The following is an 18,922-nucleotide window of genomic DNA, read 5'->3' as shown; positions in this document are numbered from 1 at the left end:
AGGCCTATATGCTTCTAGTCTGCCATGGTGCCTGCTGAAGTTATCATTGACTGGCACTGGAAAGTGTCCTATGGAAGGCTGCCATCCACAGAAACCCTTGGGAGTGGGTCGCAGAGCACCTCCTTGCAAGTTTCATTGAGATCTCTCAGAAGTCTTCAAGGGACAGCCCTGGGTACATAAACAAACTGGTCTGCATGCCCCCACTGCACCTAGTCTAACTCTACAGGGAATGAAAAGCAAATAAAAATGCTAGCTCTTTTAGTTGTATCGCTACTTCTTCTTGCACTGTAATGGGAAATAAATTTACACGCTTACCTGAAGATCTGTCTCCTGCATTGGGTTCACTCATGCTCGACTGCTGGGACTGACTGGATAGCAATGAAGTCTCAAACAGGTTCTGGCATAGCTTATCCCTGGTTTAATGTCCCCCACGTCACCCTGGTCCTCACTGTTCAGGCCGGGGCCTGTGGCTTGTGCTTCACTGAAGTATCTGTGGTGGTGTGTGGGGTGCTGGTGGGGTCTCTTAGTAAAAGCAGCAGGTCTGTGGCTCAACACCACAGGTTAACTGTTGGCCTCCCTGGCCGTCTGAGATGTCTGACACAGTTCCTTCGCTTTCACATGGCCCTGATGCTGGTCCCTGTTATGCTCCTGCATCTCCCCTGCAATCTGTTCATATCTGCTTCTCCTCACAGCCCAGGAGATCCAATATTTCCTGTCTACTCCAGGCTGGTGTGCATCTGGCATGTGTAGCCTGACTGGTCATCTGGGCAATTGTGCACAACAATGGGGAACTGCTAAATGCACTCACCAAGCTGGACAATCAGGAAAAGGTATTTCAAAAATTTGCTGGGCTTGAAGAGGTAGGAACTTCCAGGTTCTATGACAAGTCCAATCAGAACAATCAGTGTTGGGCTGGAGGACAGTTAGGGTTGATATAAGTAACATAGTGTCTACCTGCATGCATGTTGTGTTGACCTCAGTACATCAACTGTGGCTCAATATCGCTTTGGGGTGGTGGTGTTATTGTGCCTCTATAACAGGGCACTTACATTGGCAGGAGAAAAATTTGAGTGTAGACAGATGCACAACTAGATCAATTCCAGGTGGCTTATGTTGACCTAATTTTGCATCAGCCTACTTTTAGAGAGACACAATGGGACCAACTTCTGTTGTCTCTCTAATATCCTGGGACCAGCACAGCTACAATACTGTGTTCAGCATATCTTGCAAGGTTCATATGTAAAATATGAATATATTTATATTAAATATTTTAATATTTAATATTTATATTAAATATCCTTTATATTAAAATATAAAACCATGCCATAGTGCCAGTGTAGGTTTAATTGATAGGCTTGGCTGAGGGCACTTCTGGAGACTCCAGGTGTCATTCCGTTTTACTGCTGTTCTTGATTTACAGAGTCTTGACTTTAGGCCAATTTTAAACATGTGCAGCTTCTCAACAGTCTCACTTATGTGGACAGCTTCTGCTTATTCCTCACTTCCTTTCTCTGCTCTGCAGCACTTTTCATTCTACTGTGCAGCCTGCCATAGATGCTTCAGATACCACAGTAATGGCTTTGATAGAAAAACAGATTATAATGTTCTCTTGTACACTTCGATTCTGATTTCATTTATTTAAAGAAACACACTGTCTCAAATGAAAAGTTGCTTCAGAGCATAATCCTACAGGGATGTAAATGAAGGACTAAATATTGACTCAATCAAAGTGGTAATTAAGCATGTAAAATGGGTATTGAAAAATATTAAAGTGGGTGAGCTAATAGCTTTGGTCCAATAGAAGATATCACCTCACCCACCCTGTCTCTCATCCTGTTAGGAATTTGTGCTCAGCCATCACTTGCAGTTTAGGAAAATCTCTTAAATTAAATCTACGAGTGCTCAGACCTCTTTCTGTGGTGGAACCTAGGGTGTGGATCTTGCTCTTCCCTTGACTCTAGTCTCAGTCCATCTTTCCCCCACTGGCCAAAAAAAAAAAGTTTGTTTACCAAGGTGTTGAGTAATATACTGATTGTTGGCTCCATATTTATTGCCTTTCCCTTCAACATATTCCCCGGTCATTGGAGCCCCTCAGCTGAGTTTCTTTGAATAAGTAGCAGATGTCTTTTTTGTCATGCTTTTAAAATGGCTTTATCATGTTTCACACAACCCTGGATACCATTAATAATAATTATGAAAAATTGAGCTTGTCTATTGCTATATATAGGTATTTATACCACAAGTCATCACCATAGTATCTGAGTGCCTTCTAGTAGTGCAATATGGGACATGACCACACATCTGTCACATGGTGTTTCCACCCCCCAAGAGGGAAGTTTGTGATGGTCTTTAGTTCTTGTGGGTATTCATTTCACAGTTTCAGAATGCCCCAGAGAAAGTTCTATGTCTCACACAGATCAGATTTACTCTTATTACTGAGAGTTCTTTTGTGCCAGAGGAGCATATTTGTTGACCACAGTCTGCATTCTGGAGCTTTAAAAAGCCTGGGCCTGGCCCATGCAGCACTTTGACCGTGAACTCAATTCAAAATTCTATGGGAAGCCAACATACAGAGTGGTGGATGGGTTTTATGTGTAAGCCTGTGAGATGTGCTCCAGCATTCTGTACTAGCTGGAGTTTCCTAAGTGCTGAAGGTTGCATGGCCAAGTGTACAGCCAAGAGGCAATGCATGACTGAGGCCTGAGTCTTAATGAGGTGGAGTCTCCTAATCAGCTAGGTATGGTAGAAAGTATTATCATGAATCTTGCTATGTAAGACCCCCACCCCAACTTCAGCGAGGAATCCAAGAGTACTCCTAAACTATGGACTGAATTGACCATTTGTGGATGTTCACCTTCAATCAAAGGAGACTGCACTGTGGTTGCAAATTCTTCCAAATGCTTGCCTCTGCCTACCGGCATCTCTTCTGTCCTGATCTCTTCCAAGCGCTGGGCTCTTGTGGTTGTATGTGGGGAAGAACAGATAGAGCTGTGTATCGTTTTCATACTGCAGGCATTTGAGTCCATGTCAGCTGACCGGTTCACCTAATGGTTGCATATAAACGTTGAACAGGACCAGATATTATTTCTGTAAACATCCTCCACTCCCTGCCAATCTTCTCAATTTAGGATCCCATTGACTTGAACAGATACAGAATCAAACCCTTTTGTTTGCAGTGTTGTTGTAGCCGTGTTGGTCTCGGGATATTAGAGACAAGGTGGGTGAGGTAATATCTTTTATTGGACCAACTTCTGTTGGTGAGAGAAGGACGAGCTTTTAAGCTACACAGAGCTCTTCTTCAGGTCTTGGAAACATATTGAGAATGTCACAGCTAAATATATGATTGAACCGATAGTTTAGCGTAAGTAGTACTCTAAGGGACAACTCCAGGTGAAGTGGCCCGTTAACATCCTGTAGTTGTAGGACAAAAAAGGGTGGTTAGTGGGTTACAGATTGTGGTAAATATTACCTCACCCACCTTATCTCTTTAAACATAATCAATCAATGACTTCCTTTGCAACAGTACCCCCAAAGGACAATTGACAACAGCAAACATACATGGACAATTTTTTTTGAAAAGCAAAGCTTAAAGTGAAAGCACAACTTAAATACTTCTTTAGCTTAAGTTTAAAAATAGCCTGGTGCTCGGTGCTGTATATAACAACATAGAATTCCTATTACTTCCAAAGTTAGTTATCAAAAAATAATCTCATTAGGATAGTGTGTCACAGCAAAATAGCCTCTGTCAATGTATTCACTGTAACTGAACCAGTGGTTGTATTTTTGTACAATATTAATAGCAATTGACCTTTATTCTGAAAGGTTTTAAATAGTAAGTAAAGAGTAGATTTTTTGATTCACTATTCTTAGTTTCTACCTCTATGAACAAATAGGGTTCCAGTCAATCCACAACAGGAATTCAGAAATCTTATACACTTAAGCTTTGCAGCAAAAATGAGATTTTAGCTGTCTGCAAAATTAGAAGCATATTCCCATTCACAAGGCAAACGAAACCCCAAAATGTATTTTATTAAAGATTAAACAAAATAAAGGTTTCCAATTTGAAGAAGAGGAACATAATCTAGTAATACGTGCACATAATATTTTCAGTGTTCTCTACAGCAAACTATATACAGTTGCCATAAATATAAAGGGAAGGGTGACCACCTTTCTGTATACAGTGGTATAAAATCCCTCCTGGCCAGAGATAAAGTCCTTTTACCTGTAAAGGGTTAAGAAGCTCAAGTAACCTGGCTGGCACCTGGCCCAAAATGACCAATGAGGAGACAAGATACTTTCAAATCTGGGGGGGGCGGGTGTCTGTCTGTGTGATCCCTTTGCTGGTATCACAAGCTTGATCACAACAGATCAAGAATGCAAGCTCTCCAACTCCTGTAAAGTTAGTAAAAGTCATCTAGCTAGTTAGGTTTTCTTTGTTTTTACTGTGCTGGAGGAAATGTGTATTCCTGGTTTTGTGTCTTTTTGTAACTTAAGGTTTTGCCTAAAGGGATTCTCTATGTTTTGAATCTGACTGCCTGTAAGATTATCTTCCATTCTGATCTTACAGAGTTCTCTTATCTTTTTTTGTTCTTCTAATAAAGTTCTGGTTTTTTTAAGAATCTGATTGGGTCTTAAAAATCCCAGGCTCGTTTGTGCTCATCTTGTTTATTCTCAAGCCTCGCCCGGGAAAAGGAATGTAAGGGCTTGGGGGGATATTTTGGGGAAATAGGAACTCCAAGTGGTCCTTTCCCTGTTCTTTGTCTAAATCACTTGGTGGTGGCAGCATACTGTTCAAGGACAAGGCGAAATTTGTGCCTTGGGAAAGTTAACCTAAGCCGGTAAAAATAAGATTAGGGCGTCTTTTATGCGGGTCCCCATATCTGTACCCTAAAGTTCAAAGTGGGGAGGGAACCCTAACAGTATTTCTTAGGCCATGGCTAAAGAGGAAGTTACTACATAGCAAGCCAGAGCGTGAATCTACAGCATAGTCCGAATCCTCATGAGGAACTTGGGTGTGTCTGTGTTTGGAGAATGAAATTATAACATGGTGGATAGTTATCAGAACTCCTCAAAATCTTTCCTTACCAAATAAAAATAAATCCCACATGTGTACAAAATAGCACAAACTTGCAAAGGTTTTTGACGTTTACAGCAGATGTCATGTGCTTTTTAGACAAAAGTTCCTGAATTCTTTCCTTGTTGTTAACATAATGTACATATGATCATAGATTTAATACGGATTGATACCTGATTGTTGGACTTCAAGTCTGTGCATGAGGGGGGAGTAGTTTCACTTCAGTGAGCTTGAAGTATACTGGTCAGTGGGTGAATGTTGAACAAATTCAGGGGGTATATATGTGTGTCTGCATGTGTTACTTTCTACTGGCATCTGTACAAGGAAATATTTCATTTTGTTTGAGCTTTTAAAACCTTTTACAAAAATAAAATATAATCAAACTAAATTTCAAAACAAAGTAATTTCAAACTGAAAAATAAAACATTTAATTTCAAAATTGTTGACATGAAACACTGATGGTTTTTTGTGGGGTGGTGGAGGGCTTTGACTGAAAGAATTTGGTGAAATTGACACAAATATACGTAATAGTTTGGTCAATCTGAATCTGCATTTTTGGGAGCAAACAAAGGTTTCAGCCAAAAATATTTTCCTAGCTCTAATCCTCAGACCTGGCCCTACTTCACCTAAGTGTGAAGTCCATGCAATCAAATAATCATTTTCCTATCTCTAGTCCCAATGTAACCAAAACAAACTACTGATAATTGCTTACCAGCAAAGTAAAGGTTTACACTGTTGACTTCAATATAAACAATGCTCTTCCTAAATTCTTCCATGATTTTTTGTGTATTCTGATTTATACTTTGAGACTGGAATATAAAAATGATACGTGGTGTGTGTTAAATACAGGAATAACAAAACCAGTATTCAGGTGAAGACTAATTTCAACCTTTGCATATACACACACAAATATATATGTAATTTTTAGAATCCACTTGCAAAAGACTGAAGAGGGTGCAGCTACGTCTCTAAATAAAATGAACTTGAATGCATGATGAATAAATATTTTATCAATTTTCCGTTTATGCCAAGTCTCATTTCATCAGTTTTCCCTGATATGTAATGAGACCTTGAAGACTCTATTTGGGAGAGATAAAAGCATCCAAGTGAAAATGGGTCTTGAGTACATTATAGTACATTCATAGTAGAACAATACATTTACACCAAATTGTATCATGTTCTGGGCACTAAACAATATTTTTTTAAAAAAAAGCTACTGTGTCTATAGACAAACTGCATGAAGTAAAATTTGTGGCCTGACTTTTATTAGATAAAGCCTCCCCTAAAAAAAATCTCTCCATGACATTGAAGTTCAATTGATAAAAATGATTAATTTTGTTTTCAGACTCCATATTTTCCAGATTGGTGTGAGGTGCCTCAGGGAAACTGAGCCAAACTATTGACACTAGGATGCTGCAAATAACACTGATATCCTAAAGGGACATATTAGTAAACCTGCTAAAATTAAGTTGCCTGTGCTGAGGTGCCAATGGCAGAGTAAATGCAATGGAGATTTCCGTCTCCCTAAACTGTGACAAATGCACCAAAGCAACTAATTTAAACAGGCTTAATAGTAGTTTAAATATTTAGCTTCTTCACCAGGGAGGTGCACAGGTTCTGGTATTTGTATTTGTGTACAACATTCTTGAAGCCAATGATGCTGTGCCAATGTACCAGCTGAGGAGTTGACCCTTAACCTGTAATCTTTGGATCCTAGAGTTTACAGTGCAGTGGGATGCATGTCTCTGAGCTGCTGATACAAGCTGTCTGCAGACTCAGAAAGTCACTACTGTATTTTATACTCAGTTTACATTTAAAAGTTTAGCAGGGCTAGAAATCTCAGTTTTGTTTTATTTTAAATATGAAAGTTTAGTTTCTTGAACACAATTCTCTACGTGCCTTCCACTCAGCGGAGACACTTCTGGCCGCAGCCCACCCAGTCAGCAGAACCGCCAAGATGGCTACAGAAGGCAGAACAGAAACGGCAGAAGAAGGTCACATCAACCTTCTGGCCAGAGCTTGGGACAATCGAAACCATCTTCAGGACCTTGAATGGTATCGGTCAGGGCCTGAAACCTCTTTTGCGGGGGGTATATCCTGGCCTGGGTCAAGTCCAATACTGCCCCTATAAACACTATCCTCTGGATGGGGGACAGAGGGGACTTTGCTTCATTTAAAAGGAGACTCAGGTTGATGAAGGTGGCTCTGATAAACTTGACCTGAGCCTCCACTTGATCAGCCAGTCATCGAGGTAAGGAAACGCCTGAACCTGGTGCCTGTGCAGAAACGCAGCGACGACTGCCATGCACTTGGTGAAAACCCAAGGTGCTGCTGACAGGCCGAATGGGAGAACTGTGAATTGGTAGTGGGTGTTGTTCACCATGAACCTGAGGTACTTCCTGTGGGGCTGAATGATCTGAAAGTATGCATCCTTCAAGTCGAGGGCGGCATACCGGTCTGCTGGATCCAATGGGGGAGGCCAGAGAGACCATGTGGAACTTGAGTTACTTTATAAGAGTGTTGATTTCCCGCAGGTCCAGGGTGGGCCTGAGGCTGCCTTTGACTTTTGGTATTAGGAAATACCAGGAATAAAAGCCCTCACCCCTGGGCTCCTGAGGAACCTCCTACGCTGCCCTTAAAGATAGGGGTGATTGCGCCTCCTGGATAAGGAGTTGCTCGTGAGAAGGGTCCCTGAAGAGGAATGGGCAAGGGGAGTAGAAGGGCGGGAGGGCACAGAATTGGATGGGGTATCCCCTCTCTACCGAGCGGAGCACCCATCAGTCTGAGGTAATAAGGGACCATGCATGGTAGAAAGGAGAGAGTCAGGATAAGAAGGTAAGGTGGGGTGAATCCATTTCCAGGTGTGGTACACCGTCCTTGACCAGGCCTTGAAAAGGCAGGCTTCGATTGTGCCAAGCTCTGGCCAGAAGGTTGACGTGACCTTCTTCTGCCGTTTCTGTTCTGCCTTCTGTAGCCATCTTGGCGGTTCTGCTGACTGAACCTCTGAGTGGGCTGCGGCCAGAAGTGTTTCCGCTGAGTGGAAGGTGTGTAGAGGCCCAAGGACCTGAAGGGGCTCTGGAGTTCTTCAGGCTGTTTAGCCTTTTGTCTGTCTTTTCTGAAAACAGAGTTTCACCCTTGAAAGGCAGGTCCTGTATGGTCTGTTGGACCTCAAAGGGAAGACCTGGAGCCACAAGCCCCTTCTCATGGCTACACCCATGGCCATGACTCTAGTGGCAGTGTCTGCCCCATCAAGTGCTGCTTGCAGAGATGCCCTGGAGATCACTCTCCCCTCCTTGACCAAAGCCGAGAATTCAGCCCGGAAGTCCGAGGGAAGTAACTCCGTAAACTTAGCCACCACTGAACAGGTATTGTAGGCTTTCCTGCTGATGACGGCCTGGTGGTTGGAAATTTGGAGTTGCAGTCCTCCTGTGGTGTATAGCTTCTGACCGAATAGGTCCAGTTTTTTTGCATCCCTATTCTTGGGGGAAGGGCCCTGGAAACCTTGTCTCTCTCACTGGTTAGCAGCGTCCAACACCGGAGAGTCAGATTGTGGGTGAGTGTATAGATCAGGGGTGGGCCACACTGGGGTTGCAAAACTGCATGGAGGGCTGGAGAGGGAAGGCTGTGCCTCTCCAAACAGCCTGGCCCCCGCCCCATCCATCCCTCCCACTTCCCGCCCCCTGACTGTTCCCCTCAGAAACCTTAAACCATCCAACCCCCCTTGGTCACTGAGCTGGGTTCTGCCATTGAGGGGCCCACTGCATCAGCCGGGACCTCCTATGCTGCCTTGAGTTTGATCTTCTGCTCCTGCTATAGTCAAAGCGGTATGAGTTCGACTTGGAATATGAGGACCAGGGCAGCGCTGCATCTCTCAACGTGGAGCATCGGGAGCCCAGGGACTGACTGTGCTCCCTGGATGGAGGCCCTGGCATCTGTGGTTGCCGAGGCGATGAGCGGCGTGACATCATAGCTGGCTTTGCCTTTAACAGCACAGTGTGGGATGGAGCCTGCAGTGCTGATGCCTTCTCCTGTCTCGGGGCGAGAATGGCACTGTGAGTCTGAGCAGGTCCTGTGCTGCCTCAAACGCTTCAGGAGTGGAAGGAAGCAGCAGGCTCTCCGAAGGGTTTGGCGCTCCAAGTCTCGGAGCCGTGGCCCGACTGTGATGCCACTGATGGCTGGTGTCTGGATCTAGACAAAGGGGATCAGCCCCTTTCGATCCTCTTCTTCTTCTGCACTGGCAATTGGGACCGGTGCCAAAGGATGGAGTGTCCCCGAGATGCTCCATGATGGTGCCTGGAGTCCTTGGGCTGTGTCTTTCTTTGGCACCTGGTCTCTTGAAGAGGGCGCTGGCGTGTTCCGCGCTGAAGAAGACATGCTGATGGTGGGATCCCCGGCACCAGTGTCTGACTGCAGTCACCAGTGTCTGACTGCAGCTACCTCCATGAAGAGAATTTTAAGCCACAGCTCTGTCTCTTTCAGGGTTCTTGTTGGGAGTTCCCAACAGATTTTACAGCGGTCTTTTTGGTGACCCTCACCCAGATACTGTAAACAAGAGCTGTGGGAGGGTCACTTTTTGGCATGCGCTTCGCGCAGTCCTTGCAAGTCTTGAAGCCTGGGAATCGCGGCATACCCCAGAGGCAACAAATAAGGGAGAGAAATGGGGGAAAACCCCTTTAAATGAAACTTACAACTGACTAACTAACTATACTAAACTACACAATCTGAATAAACACGGTGCGGACAACAGAAATCGAACTGCTAAATCACTTGCCGGAGCAAGAGCAAGGGAAGTTCCAGCTACTGTCACTGGAGATAAGAAGGAACTGAGGGGTGGCGGGTCAGCAGGGCTATATATGGGCGCCATGAAGGCACGACTCCAGGGGCACCCAGGCTGATCCTATGGTTGCTGCTCGGGAAAAATCTTCCGGCTAGTGTGCATGTGCACATACCTGATTGGAACTGACATGAACAAGCATGCGAAGAAAAACTTTTTTTTAAACAGAGAAATCATGAATTAGTGATTATAGGGCTTGCTCAGCTGATTCAGGTGTTCATTCATTTCCCAAATGAACCCAGCCATTATTCAGGTTTGGTTACGAAGCCCTATACACACACACACACTCTCCTCTATAAACGTGGGAGAGAGGGATTGGAGGCTCCTACGTTTGCTAAAATCCATGTTGGCAAATCTTCAAATTTCAAAAGGACCAAGGAAAGCCTTGCTGCTGAAGGAATTTTAATAGAGCAGCCAGACAGAACTTCAGACCAGAGACCACACTAAAGGTGAATGTCCCCATGGGTGAGATTTTATTTGGAGTTTGAGAAGGGAGAAAAATGTGTCTGATCAGGAAGAAAGGATGTGCATTCAAGTGTGTCTTCCAAAATGGTATTTTTTTAAATTCTTATATAGACCTTTTTAGGTTTTCTCATCACTAACATACGCACAAGAAAAATCTGAAACAAACTCCATCCTATCAACCTCTATCACAATATGTCATGAAGAAAAATATAAAATATTTCCCTTTGCAGCTTGTTATGCATTACTTTCAAACTCAAGCTATTCCCATTTTGGCAATCTGACTAGGACATTGTTAAATGTTCTATTCCTTAAATGTTTCTGCAATAAAGAGTCTGTCACAATATGCCATGCTGTCTCACTAGCAACCAAACTTCAAAAATAATAAGTACGCAGGTAAATTGGAGGGTAAAAAATGAAAGCAAGTTTTACTTTAGGTTTTTCAAAATGGAGATGCCGTTCCAAATTGAAATTGTCAGCCTTACAATTAAATATGAACATGGTGGCTCCTTCCTTGAAGATAAAAGCTACTCATTCAAGTCACTGATCTGATTTATACAGTATATGTATCCCCTACCAAGGCGCTGTTTCAATATGACAACAGCAAAGACAGCTTAAGTTGAAGGCAGAAAGAATCTTTCTGTAATAAAATACTAAAGGGAAATAAATACTAAAGAATTTTAACACCAGCAAGGGGACCACACTCAAAATGAAATATGGTATTGTCCAGCTGTTAGCTGGCTCTGTTATAAACTATTTCCCATATAAAAAGAAATGAAATTGTAAACATATCACCTAACCAGGTGACACGTCTCCTGGTCCAGTATTTTATAAATGTTGGGACAACTCCTCAAGTGCCCTGATCTGCTATGGAAGGCCCAACCATGGTCACTAGGGAATTCTGCACACCCTGTTTTTCACAGACCTTGGGTCTGTGTTGGCTCTGCAGGGGAAAAGGTAGAGAGCAAGAAACATGTGTCGTCGTCCCCAGTTTGGCCTGTAACAACTTTCCTGACTTGCAACTGCAATGCAACACAACACAGCCTAGGACTTCTCAGCCACGTACATGTGCTAGTTAGCGCTGACATGATTGTCCTAATTAGCAAATTTTTAATTATTATATTATCGTGCCCACAAGTATTAATCAAAGATTCCTTTACTTTAAAATTTGCATGAGGATGGCAGAAGTTCTTTAAATACAGGGAGTTAACAACATATGCCAACAAGATAAGGGTTATACTGTACATTCTACCTGTTTTCGCTGGGATTTTCAGAAAGTAATATCAGAATGAAGGGACGAGTCTGCTCATCTAGTCTGACCGCCCGCAGAACAAGGCCATAGAACTTCCCCCAAATAATTCATGTTTGAACTAGAGCATATTTTTTAGAAAAACATCCAATCTGGCGCCGAGTTAGAAGAGTGAAATGACTTCCCCAAGGACACACTTCATAGCTGGAAATAGAACTTAGGTCTCCTTAGTCCTTTTCTATTTCCTATACAGCCCATGATGCCTTTCTCTCTTAAATAAACCTCATGGAATTAGGCATGCATTTCCCTTTGAATTTCAACGGGAGTTGTGCACCTAACTCCTAGTCTCCTTTGAAAATCCTAAAAAAAAATAAAAAAAAGATACCATACTCCTGTGGAATACATTTACTTGTCACAATATTCCTACATTTCTCTGGAGCATGCAAGGGAGACATTGAAATACCGTGGGAACAACTGGAGAATTTTGTCTAGTGCTGGTTTGTAAGGAACCAACATGTAGCACTTTCATTGGTCTTCTGTATGGTAGTCTCCTTACCATCAATATTAAATGCAATGATACATTGCAGACAGCCATCATGAATTCATGTTAAAAAAGAAACATTTTTACACAGACATTTATATTCCAGCATCCCAAATTACTTTATAGCTGTAAAATCTGAGTAGTGGAACAACATGAATACAATGATCAAACATTCCTGGCAGAAACAAAGAAATCAGGTTATACTATGTTAGTCTTATTTTTAAAATGTTGTTTATTTCTGTGTAAATTGTGATTAAAGCCAGACTGATTTTCTAGGCTAACAGCAATGTTTCTCATTACAGTTGGATAGTGTCACTTCACTAATTCAGGCTGCCAAAAACTTAATGAATGCTGTGGTGCAGACAGTGAAGATGTCCTATATTGCCTCCACTAAGATCATCAGAATTCAAAGTCCTACTGGCCCACGACATGCTGTTGTGATGTGGAGGATGAAGGCTCCAGAAAAGAAGCCCCTGATTAAAAGAGAGAAGCCAGAGGAAATCTATGCAGCTGTCAGAAAAGGTTCTGCTAAGAAAAGAATCCATCCTGTTCAAGCTATGAGTGAATTTAGAGGAAGAGCAATAATCTAAAATTACTATTCTGCCACTGTGCACATTTCATACCTTGCAACTGCTCATATGGCATCTTTATTTTTCCACTTGTTTAATTCTAGAAGTATGCTAATGTTTGGAAATGCTCTTCTTTTTGTATGTTTAACATTAGCGGTAGCGTATTTCATCTTTAAAAACAGATATTTAAAATGCAGATTTGATTAGTTAATAGTATACCATTTAAAATAACCTTTTAAAAATCATCTTATGTTATTGCTCACTCTTTACAATGCCCTTTTTTTTGCAGCTGAGCATTTTGAATGATAGGTTAGGATGCTGTGTTATAACAAGAGTTAGCCTTCATGTAATTGAAAGGCAAGGCACAAGTAGTCAACTTCATCACTGGTGTAACTCTCTTGACTACAGTGGGGGTTACACCAAAGATGAATGTGGCCTGACAGTTTTATATTCAGAGCGCTTTATGACATACAGGCTTCTATGGGTAGGATATATTGGGCCATCTCCTTAGCTGGCCTAAATCAAAGGAAATGTACTGAGTTACACCACATAGGGATCTAGCCCATTCACTTATCTAAATTGAAAGACATTTTAAAAGATTTTTCTTCATAAACATTAGGTATAAACAAAAATGGAATAAAAGTTTTAAAATATTTGACAGAACAAAAGGTGGATTGTAACAATGGGGGTTGTAATAATATAATATAAAATAGAGCTGATTGTAATGAAACTATAGCAATAGTAATAACTCTAAAATTTAAAGAGCTCTTTGCAACTTTTATATTAATCCACATTCTGCTGCCTGGCCTGCTCTATGATTGTCACTCATCTTCGTAAGTCCTAATAAATCAGGTAATAACAAAATTATTTTAGATTATTTTGTTAAAAGAAAGAAAAGAAATAATGGTAAAAATGATACAAAGAAACATATGACTGGTCCTGACATCAAGGAGAGGTGTAAATGTTCAGGAAGTACCCTATAAATATCAGTCTTTGCAAGATAACTGCAGTGGATTAAACTACGTGTCCATGGCACCAAACAGCACAACTAAATTAGTTGTAGCCAGCTTGCTAAATTACTTTATTTCAAAGTATGCCATGAAGCTAAAAATGGTGTTAATTGTTAAAATTATCACCTTATTCCTATAAAACATTCAGTGAAATAAACTATTTTCAAGCAAATGCAAATCTTAGCCTATGTTCACAATGAATTTGTGACCATGAGCTGAAGTGAGTCATACAGCTACATAGCCAGGAGCTTCCCTTCCTGCCCAGTCATCCACATGCCTCACCCTATGTCCTAGGCATCAGTACTTAGCTAAAACACCTTTGGCCAGAAGGATTGGTGGTCCACCTCCTCCCGTCGCTGTGTGTTAGTGTCTGCCTAGGAATCCCCTCTCATTCCACACCTTCATGATGAATAAGATCGCTGCTTCTTCCTCAAGCAGATTTTTCCGGAAGCCAAACACTATGTCTGCTGCCTATCCACACTTTATTAAAATGTTACAGAGAACAGGATGAGCCAATTCCTTTCCCCCATAGGGGAGGATGGTAAGGGAAAATATTCCCCCCACCTTCTGAAGCCATCTTGTAACTAAGCTCAGGGTCATGACACATCATAACCCCAAGGGTGTTTGCTAAGCACCCCCATTAGTACTCTAGCAAACAGTTACTAGGGATAATGAGGTTTGTTGTCTCTCAGATTAGTTACTTAGGCCCAGATTCTCAAAGGTATTTAGGTGCCTAACTCACATGAGGGAGGTGGCTAAATATCTTTGAGAATCTGGGCCCAGGTGGCTACAGAGATGAAAGAGGTATGGGGAGGCTGGCACAAGCTTGCCTCTTCACCCCCTCAAAGCATTTAATGGTGTGGAGAGCAGCCCATAGCGCTTAGCAAGGTGAATGGGCACCTGCCATTCCTTGTAGTTCTAGCGAGAAGGGGGTCAGCTGTATTGGACATTCTTTGTGGAATTTTGCATTTTGGAACTCAAACCTCCATCTGGTATTTCAGGTTCTCTTCCAGCCCCTGAGAGCAGAACTGTACAAGGTTAAGTTTGTGCATCTACCACCGGGGGGGCGGGGGGTGTCACACAGTCATCCGCATTGTCCTTTCAATAAAGCCTTTAGGCTCTTGGAGGCATGCATTTGTTATGGGTCACTTTGGTATCAGATGTTTGTAATTAATCATGACTTCAGGAATCACATTAATAATAAAAAGCATGTGGCACACCCCAAAGAGGATTTCTCAGATTTTGTGTGTCCTGATTAAAGTCTCCAGTACTAGTCACATGTAGAACAGATGTTGAGTCACTTTATACATATCGCTCTCACAACTACATACCACACTGAAATTAAAAGCATGGCCTGAGATGGTAGCATGAAAGTGAGTTTACAAAAAAAAAAAGTTCTAATGGGAAACCTGGCAACTTAGCTTCAGATTAAAAACACTCTTATTGTTAGCGAAAACAGATGTTGAAACCTTAGGGCCAGATTGTACCTACAACCCCAGCTCATGTTGGAGGCTCTAGCAGAAGCTCTGCAAGGCATTGTGCCTCAAAATCCAAAAGGACTGCCACACCACCACCCGGTAGGAAAGTGCACTGTTGCTTCTCCTCCCTCCACCCATTTGCGGTAACGAGCCTGCAGAAACACTACCAGGGATCAGTCCTTGTACTTGAAATGCTGGATGATACCTCTGGGGTGTGGGAAGGGAGACCAAAAAAAAACCCCTCATGTCCTCCCAATTTGCATACCTGCATTGTAGCCATTCACCATCTGGCCCTTTCTATGCTCTTGCAACCCTACCAATCCAAGAATATTTGAAGAAAAGGAGTTTTAAGAAAAGAGTATGTTTTCACTGCTTATTTTCGTCCACCATAGTGTCTAAGTCCATGTTTGCTGGTATGCTTTACTTTTAAAATACACAGGCAGTGTGCCCACACATGCTTAATAAGAAGCGCATCATGGAGAAAAGATTGGCAGGTATATTTATAGACTGCAAGTACCAAAAAGAGATGAGTTTTTAATCTATGTGCTTTATTTGATGTAAGTTACAGTTCCACAGAGTGACTATTATTAAACCACCATCTCATTGCTTAACAACTCTGCCTGCATTTGTATTCTCCATTCTTTTATAACATCAGTTATCTATATCTGTCACCGCTATTATAAAATAACACTGATGGCCTCTGAAAGAAGACATACGATGATAAAAGGGACATTGGCTGAATATTGCTGTAAATCATTTGATACAAGTTGAAATCTGTGTGAAAATATAGCAAATTACAATATATCTGGAACCAAACCACAGCGCAGGGTATTTTGATTCAGATCTTCTGAATCCAAATGTCAAAGCTTACTTTTGGGGCACCCCTGCAGAAATTCAGAATGCAAGCTCTGACCCATTTAGCTTGCCGTAAATATATTATATGTATCTTACAGGAGGTACCTAGAAGGCCCAAACAAGACTTGGGGCCCATTGTGCTAAGCACTGTACACAAACATCTAGCAAGAGTGACACAGCAAGGAACTGAAACCCGGCCTCTCAAATCTCAGGCTACTACTGCATCTTCTTTTCTGTCTCACCAGTGTCAGCAAGGTGCAGTGGAAATCCTTCAGCGAAATAACATATAATACTGACAAGAAGCAACATTAACATATCCCAGCTGTAGTTTACATATTTAAAGATGTACAAATCATCAAAAATTAAATGTATGCTCAGTGCATCCACCAAGATCAGGGGCATGTCCTTCCTCTGCTTACAGAATATTAACCAGCCAAAGAAAAGTTTTATATAAGACCTAGCCCAATAGACATCACTTTCTTCCTGGCTGGAAAATGAGAACTTTAAAAAAATGTGTGGGATTGGGGGGGAATATGGGCAAAGGTTTATCACCTCCAGTCACTCTGAAGGACCGGTACAGTAAGATTCAATTTTTTTTTTTTTTAATGTGACGGAAGGCCTCACTCTTAACCAACCAGCAATCAGAAGAGGTGGTGTTTCTCCCACACCCCCCACATACATTTGTGACTATTATTTGTTAGCTCAGCGCATCAGTTTTGTCATCACTCAGAACACCCAGCCATTGTGTTTGGATGGCTTTGGTTTTTGTTTAGTGCCACTAAATAGCAGTCATCATTTCCTTTGAAAGCTGAACTGTCATAGAGCCAACATCTGCAGCTTTCCAGGGCTTGCACAGCTCAGGGTCTCTGATGCTTTCCATCTGACCTGTGCCTATTGTTGAATAAGTGAAGCAGTTAACAAACAAGCTCTGTCATTACTCAAACAGCTTTCTTTTAAAATTCAATGAAATAATACAGACTATACGACGTAGATGGAATTTTTCATTTTTTAAGCACGTGGTACAAAAGGAAGCGTGCATAATCCAGTTCTGTGAATCCAGTGATATTTTTCTTTAACAAATAATTTGCCTGTTTCAGTTTTCACAGGTGTTGTCATGGTTTCCTTCAGTGTTTAATATTTTTAATTAGAAAAAGCCACAGTCTGCCTGCTTAGGCCGCGTAATACTTTACTCTGTAAATTTTCCCAATGATTTCATTCCTCCCTAAACACAGTGAGCCATTGCTAATAAACACAATTCCTCTGCGTTCTTTGTCTCGAAATCAGTTTTCCCTCTACCTCTTTTACTCGTCTTAGGGCCTGGTCTACCCTACAAACTTATGTTGGTGTCACTACATTGCTCACGGATGTGGAAAAGTCAACCCCTGAGCAATGTAGTTATACCGATCTAACCACCAGTGTAGGCAGGAGGGCTTCTCCTATCAACATAGCTACTGCCTTTCAGGGAGGTGGAGTACCTACATTGCTGGGAGACGCTCTCCCAACCTAGTGCTGTCTACACCAGGGATTAGTTTGGTATAACTACGTCGCTCAGGGATGTGTAAAATCCACAGTTACACTGCCAAAAGTTTGTGGTATAGATCAGGGCATAGGAAGAGCAAAAGAGGTAGAAGTGAAACAGTGATTTCAGAGACAAAAAAAATGTAGTTATACCAACATAAGTTTGTAGTATAGGGCTCAAGGTATAACTCGGGTGTGCCACTAATCTGACTCCTGTCCACAAACAAAAAATTCAAGCTGGAAGAAAGTGGTACTTTAAACCTGAGCTAGGTGGGTGGGTGCGGGAGCTGGAATGTTTCTGAACCACCAGCTATTAATGCAAAGGAGATGTGCAGGCGAGTTTCACTATGTATCACTCAAGTGCTGTTTCACAGTGGTGGTCACTTTCATGCAAGCCAGGCTAGCTTGTGTGCAGTAACTTACACTAACTCTTGCAGTGAAGACAAGCCTGAGTTGGGAAAGGTGCCAATTATTTGTCCCTGTGCTGGTATCCTATGTCAGTTTAAAATTTCTGTAGCTCTTTTAAATGTCTTCTTGTTCTAGCTACTTTGTCTGGGTCCACTATTGTAGAATTTAAGAAAGGTGTGTTTATCCAACAATGTTTTATGAGGTTTAAATAAGCTTTAGAAATTATTTGAAGTCTTTATCAGCTGTGAACAGTAAAATTCCATGCTGTCACACCTCCTTTCATTGCTGGAGGCTTGTACTTAACCTTGGTGCACAACCTTACAGTTTAAAATATCATCTTGGCTGTACATATGGTTGTGGGGGCCAGTAGCTAGATAAATTAAAGTCTAACACTTAGGTTTGTTATCATTTGTTTTGTTTTCTTCATATACAAAAGAACTCACTGGTGCAAAAGGTGAACATTAGTATGACATTAAGACACTGTCTATTGATCAACCCCTCTCCACCCCATGAGAATGTATTCTGGTAGCATAGACTTTATATTTGTCTGCAATACCTCATCAAAACTAGTTTCCTTAAAGAAAGAGCAACACAAGTACATAATGTTTCATATAACAAAATCCTAATGTCTAATTTTAAAAAATCTCCTCAGTTCAGGACCCTAACAGTACTCAGTGGAGACCCTGGAAGAAGAGCTCTGTGTGAGCGGGACACTTGTCTCTCGCCCCAACAGAAACTGATCCACTAAACGATATTTCCTCTCCCACCTTGTCTCTAATATCCTAGAACCCAACATGGCTACAACAACACTGCACACCACACTGTGGTGTCAGGAGTCTCTTTACATCCAGTTTACAGAAAAGCAAGAAAGAATACATGGTTCACCAGAGAATCACGGAAGGATACTGTATCAATCATATTCCC

At 41.8% G+C, this 18,922-nt stretch overlaps 1 protein-coding gene across 1 annotated transcript in view; it reads left to right on the top strand.

The window, feature by feature from the left end:
• Window positions 1-12,797, top strand: part of CTNNA3 (catenin alpha 3) — a 917,365-nt gene extending 904,568 nt beyond the window's left edge. The window contains exon 17 of the mRNA XM_073353443.1: window positions 12,463-12,797. Coding sequence (XP_073209544.1) covers window positions 12,463-12,750 — 288 coding nt within the window. The 3' untranslated portion in view covers window positions 12,751-12,797. The remainder of the gene's footprint in view (window positions 1-12,462) is intronic.
• Window positions 12,798-18,922: the final 6,125 nt, after the last annotated feature.

This window comes from Lepidochelys kempii, chromosome 7 (assembly GCF_965140285.1).
Source record: "Lepidochelys kempii isolate rLepKem1 chromosome 7, rLepKem1.hap1, whole genome shotgun sequence".
NCBI lineage: Eukaryota > Metazoa > Chordata > Testudines > Cheloniidae > Lepidochelys > Lepidochelys kempii.
This window is presented reverse-complemented; position numbering and strand designations above follow the sequence as displayed.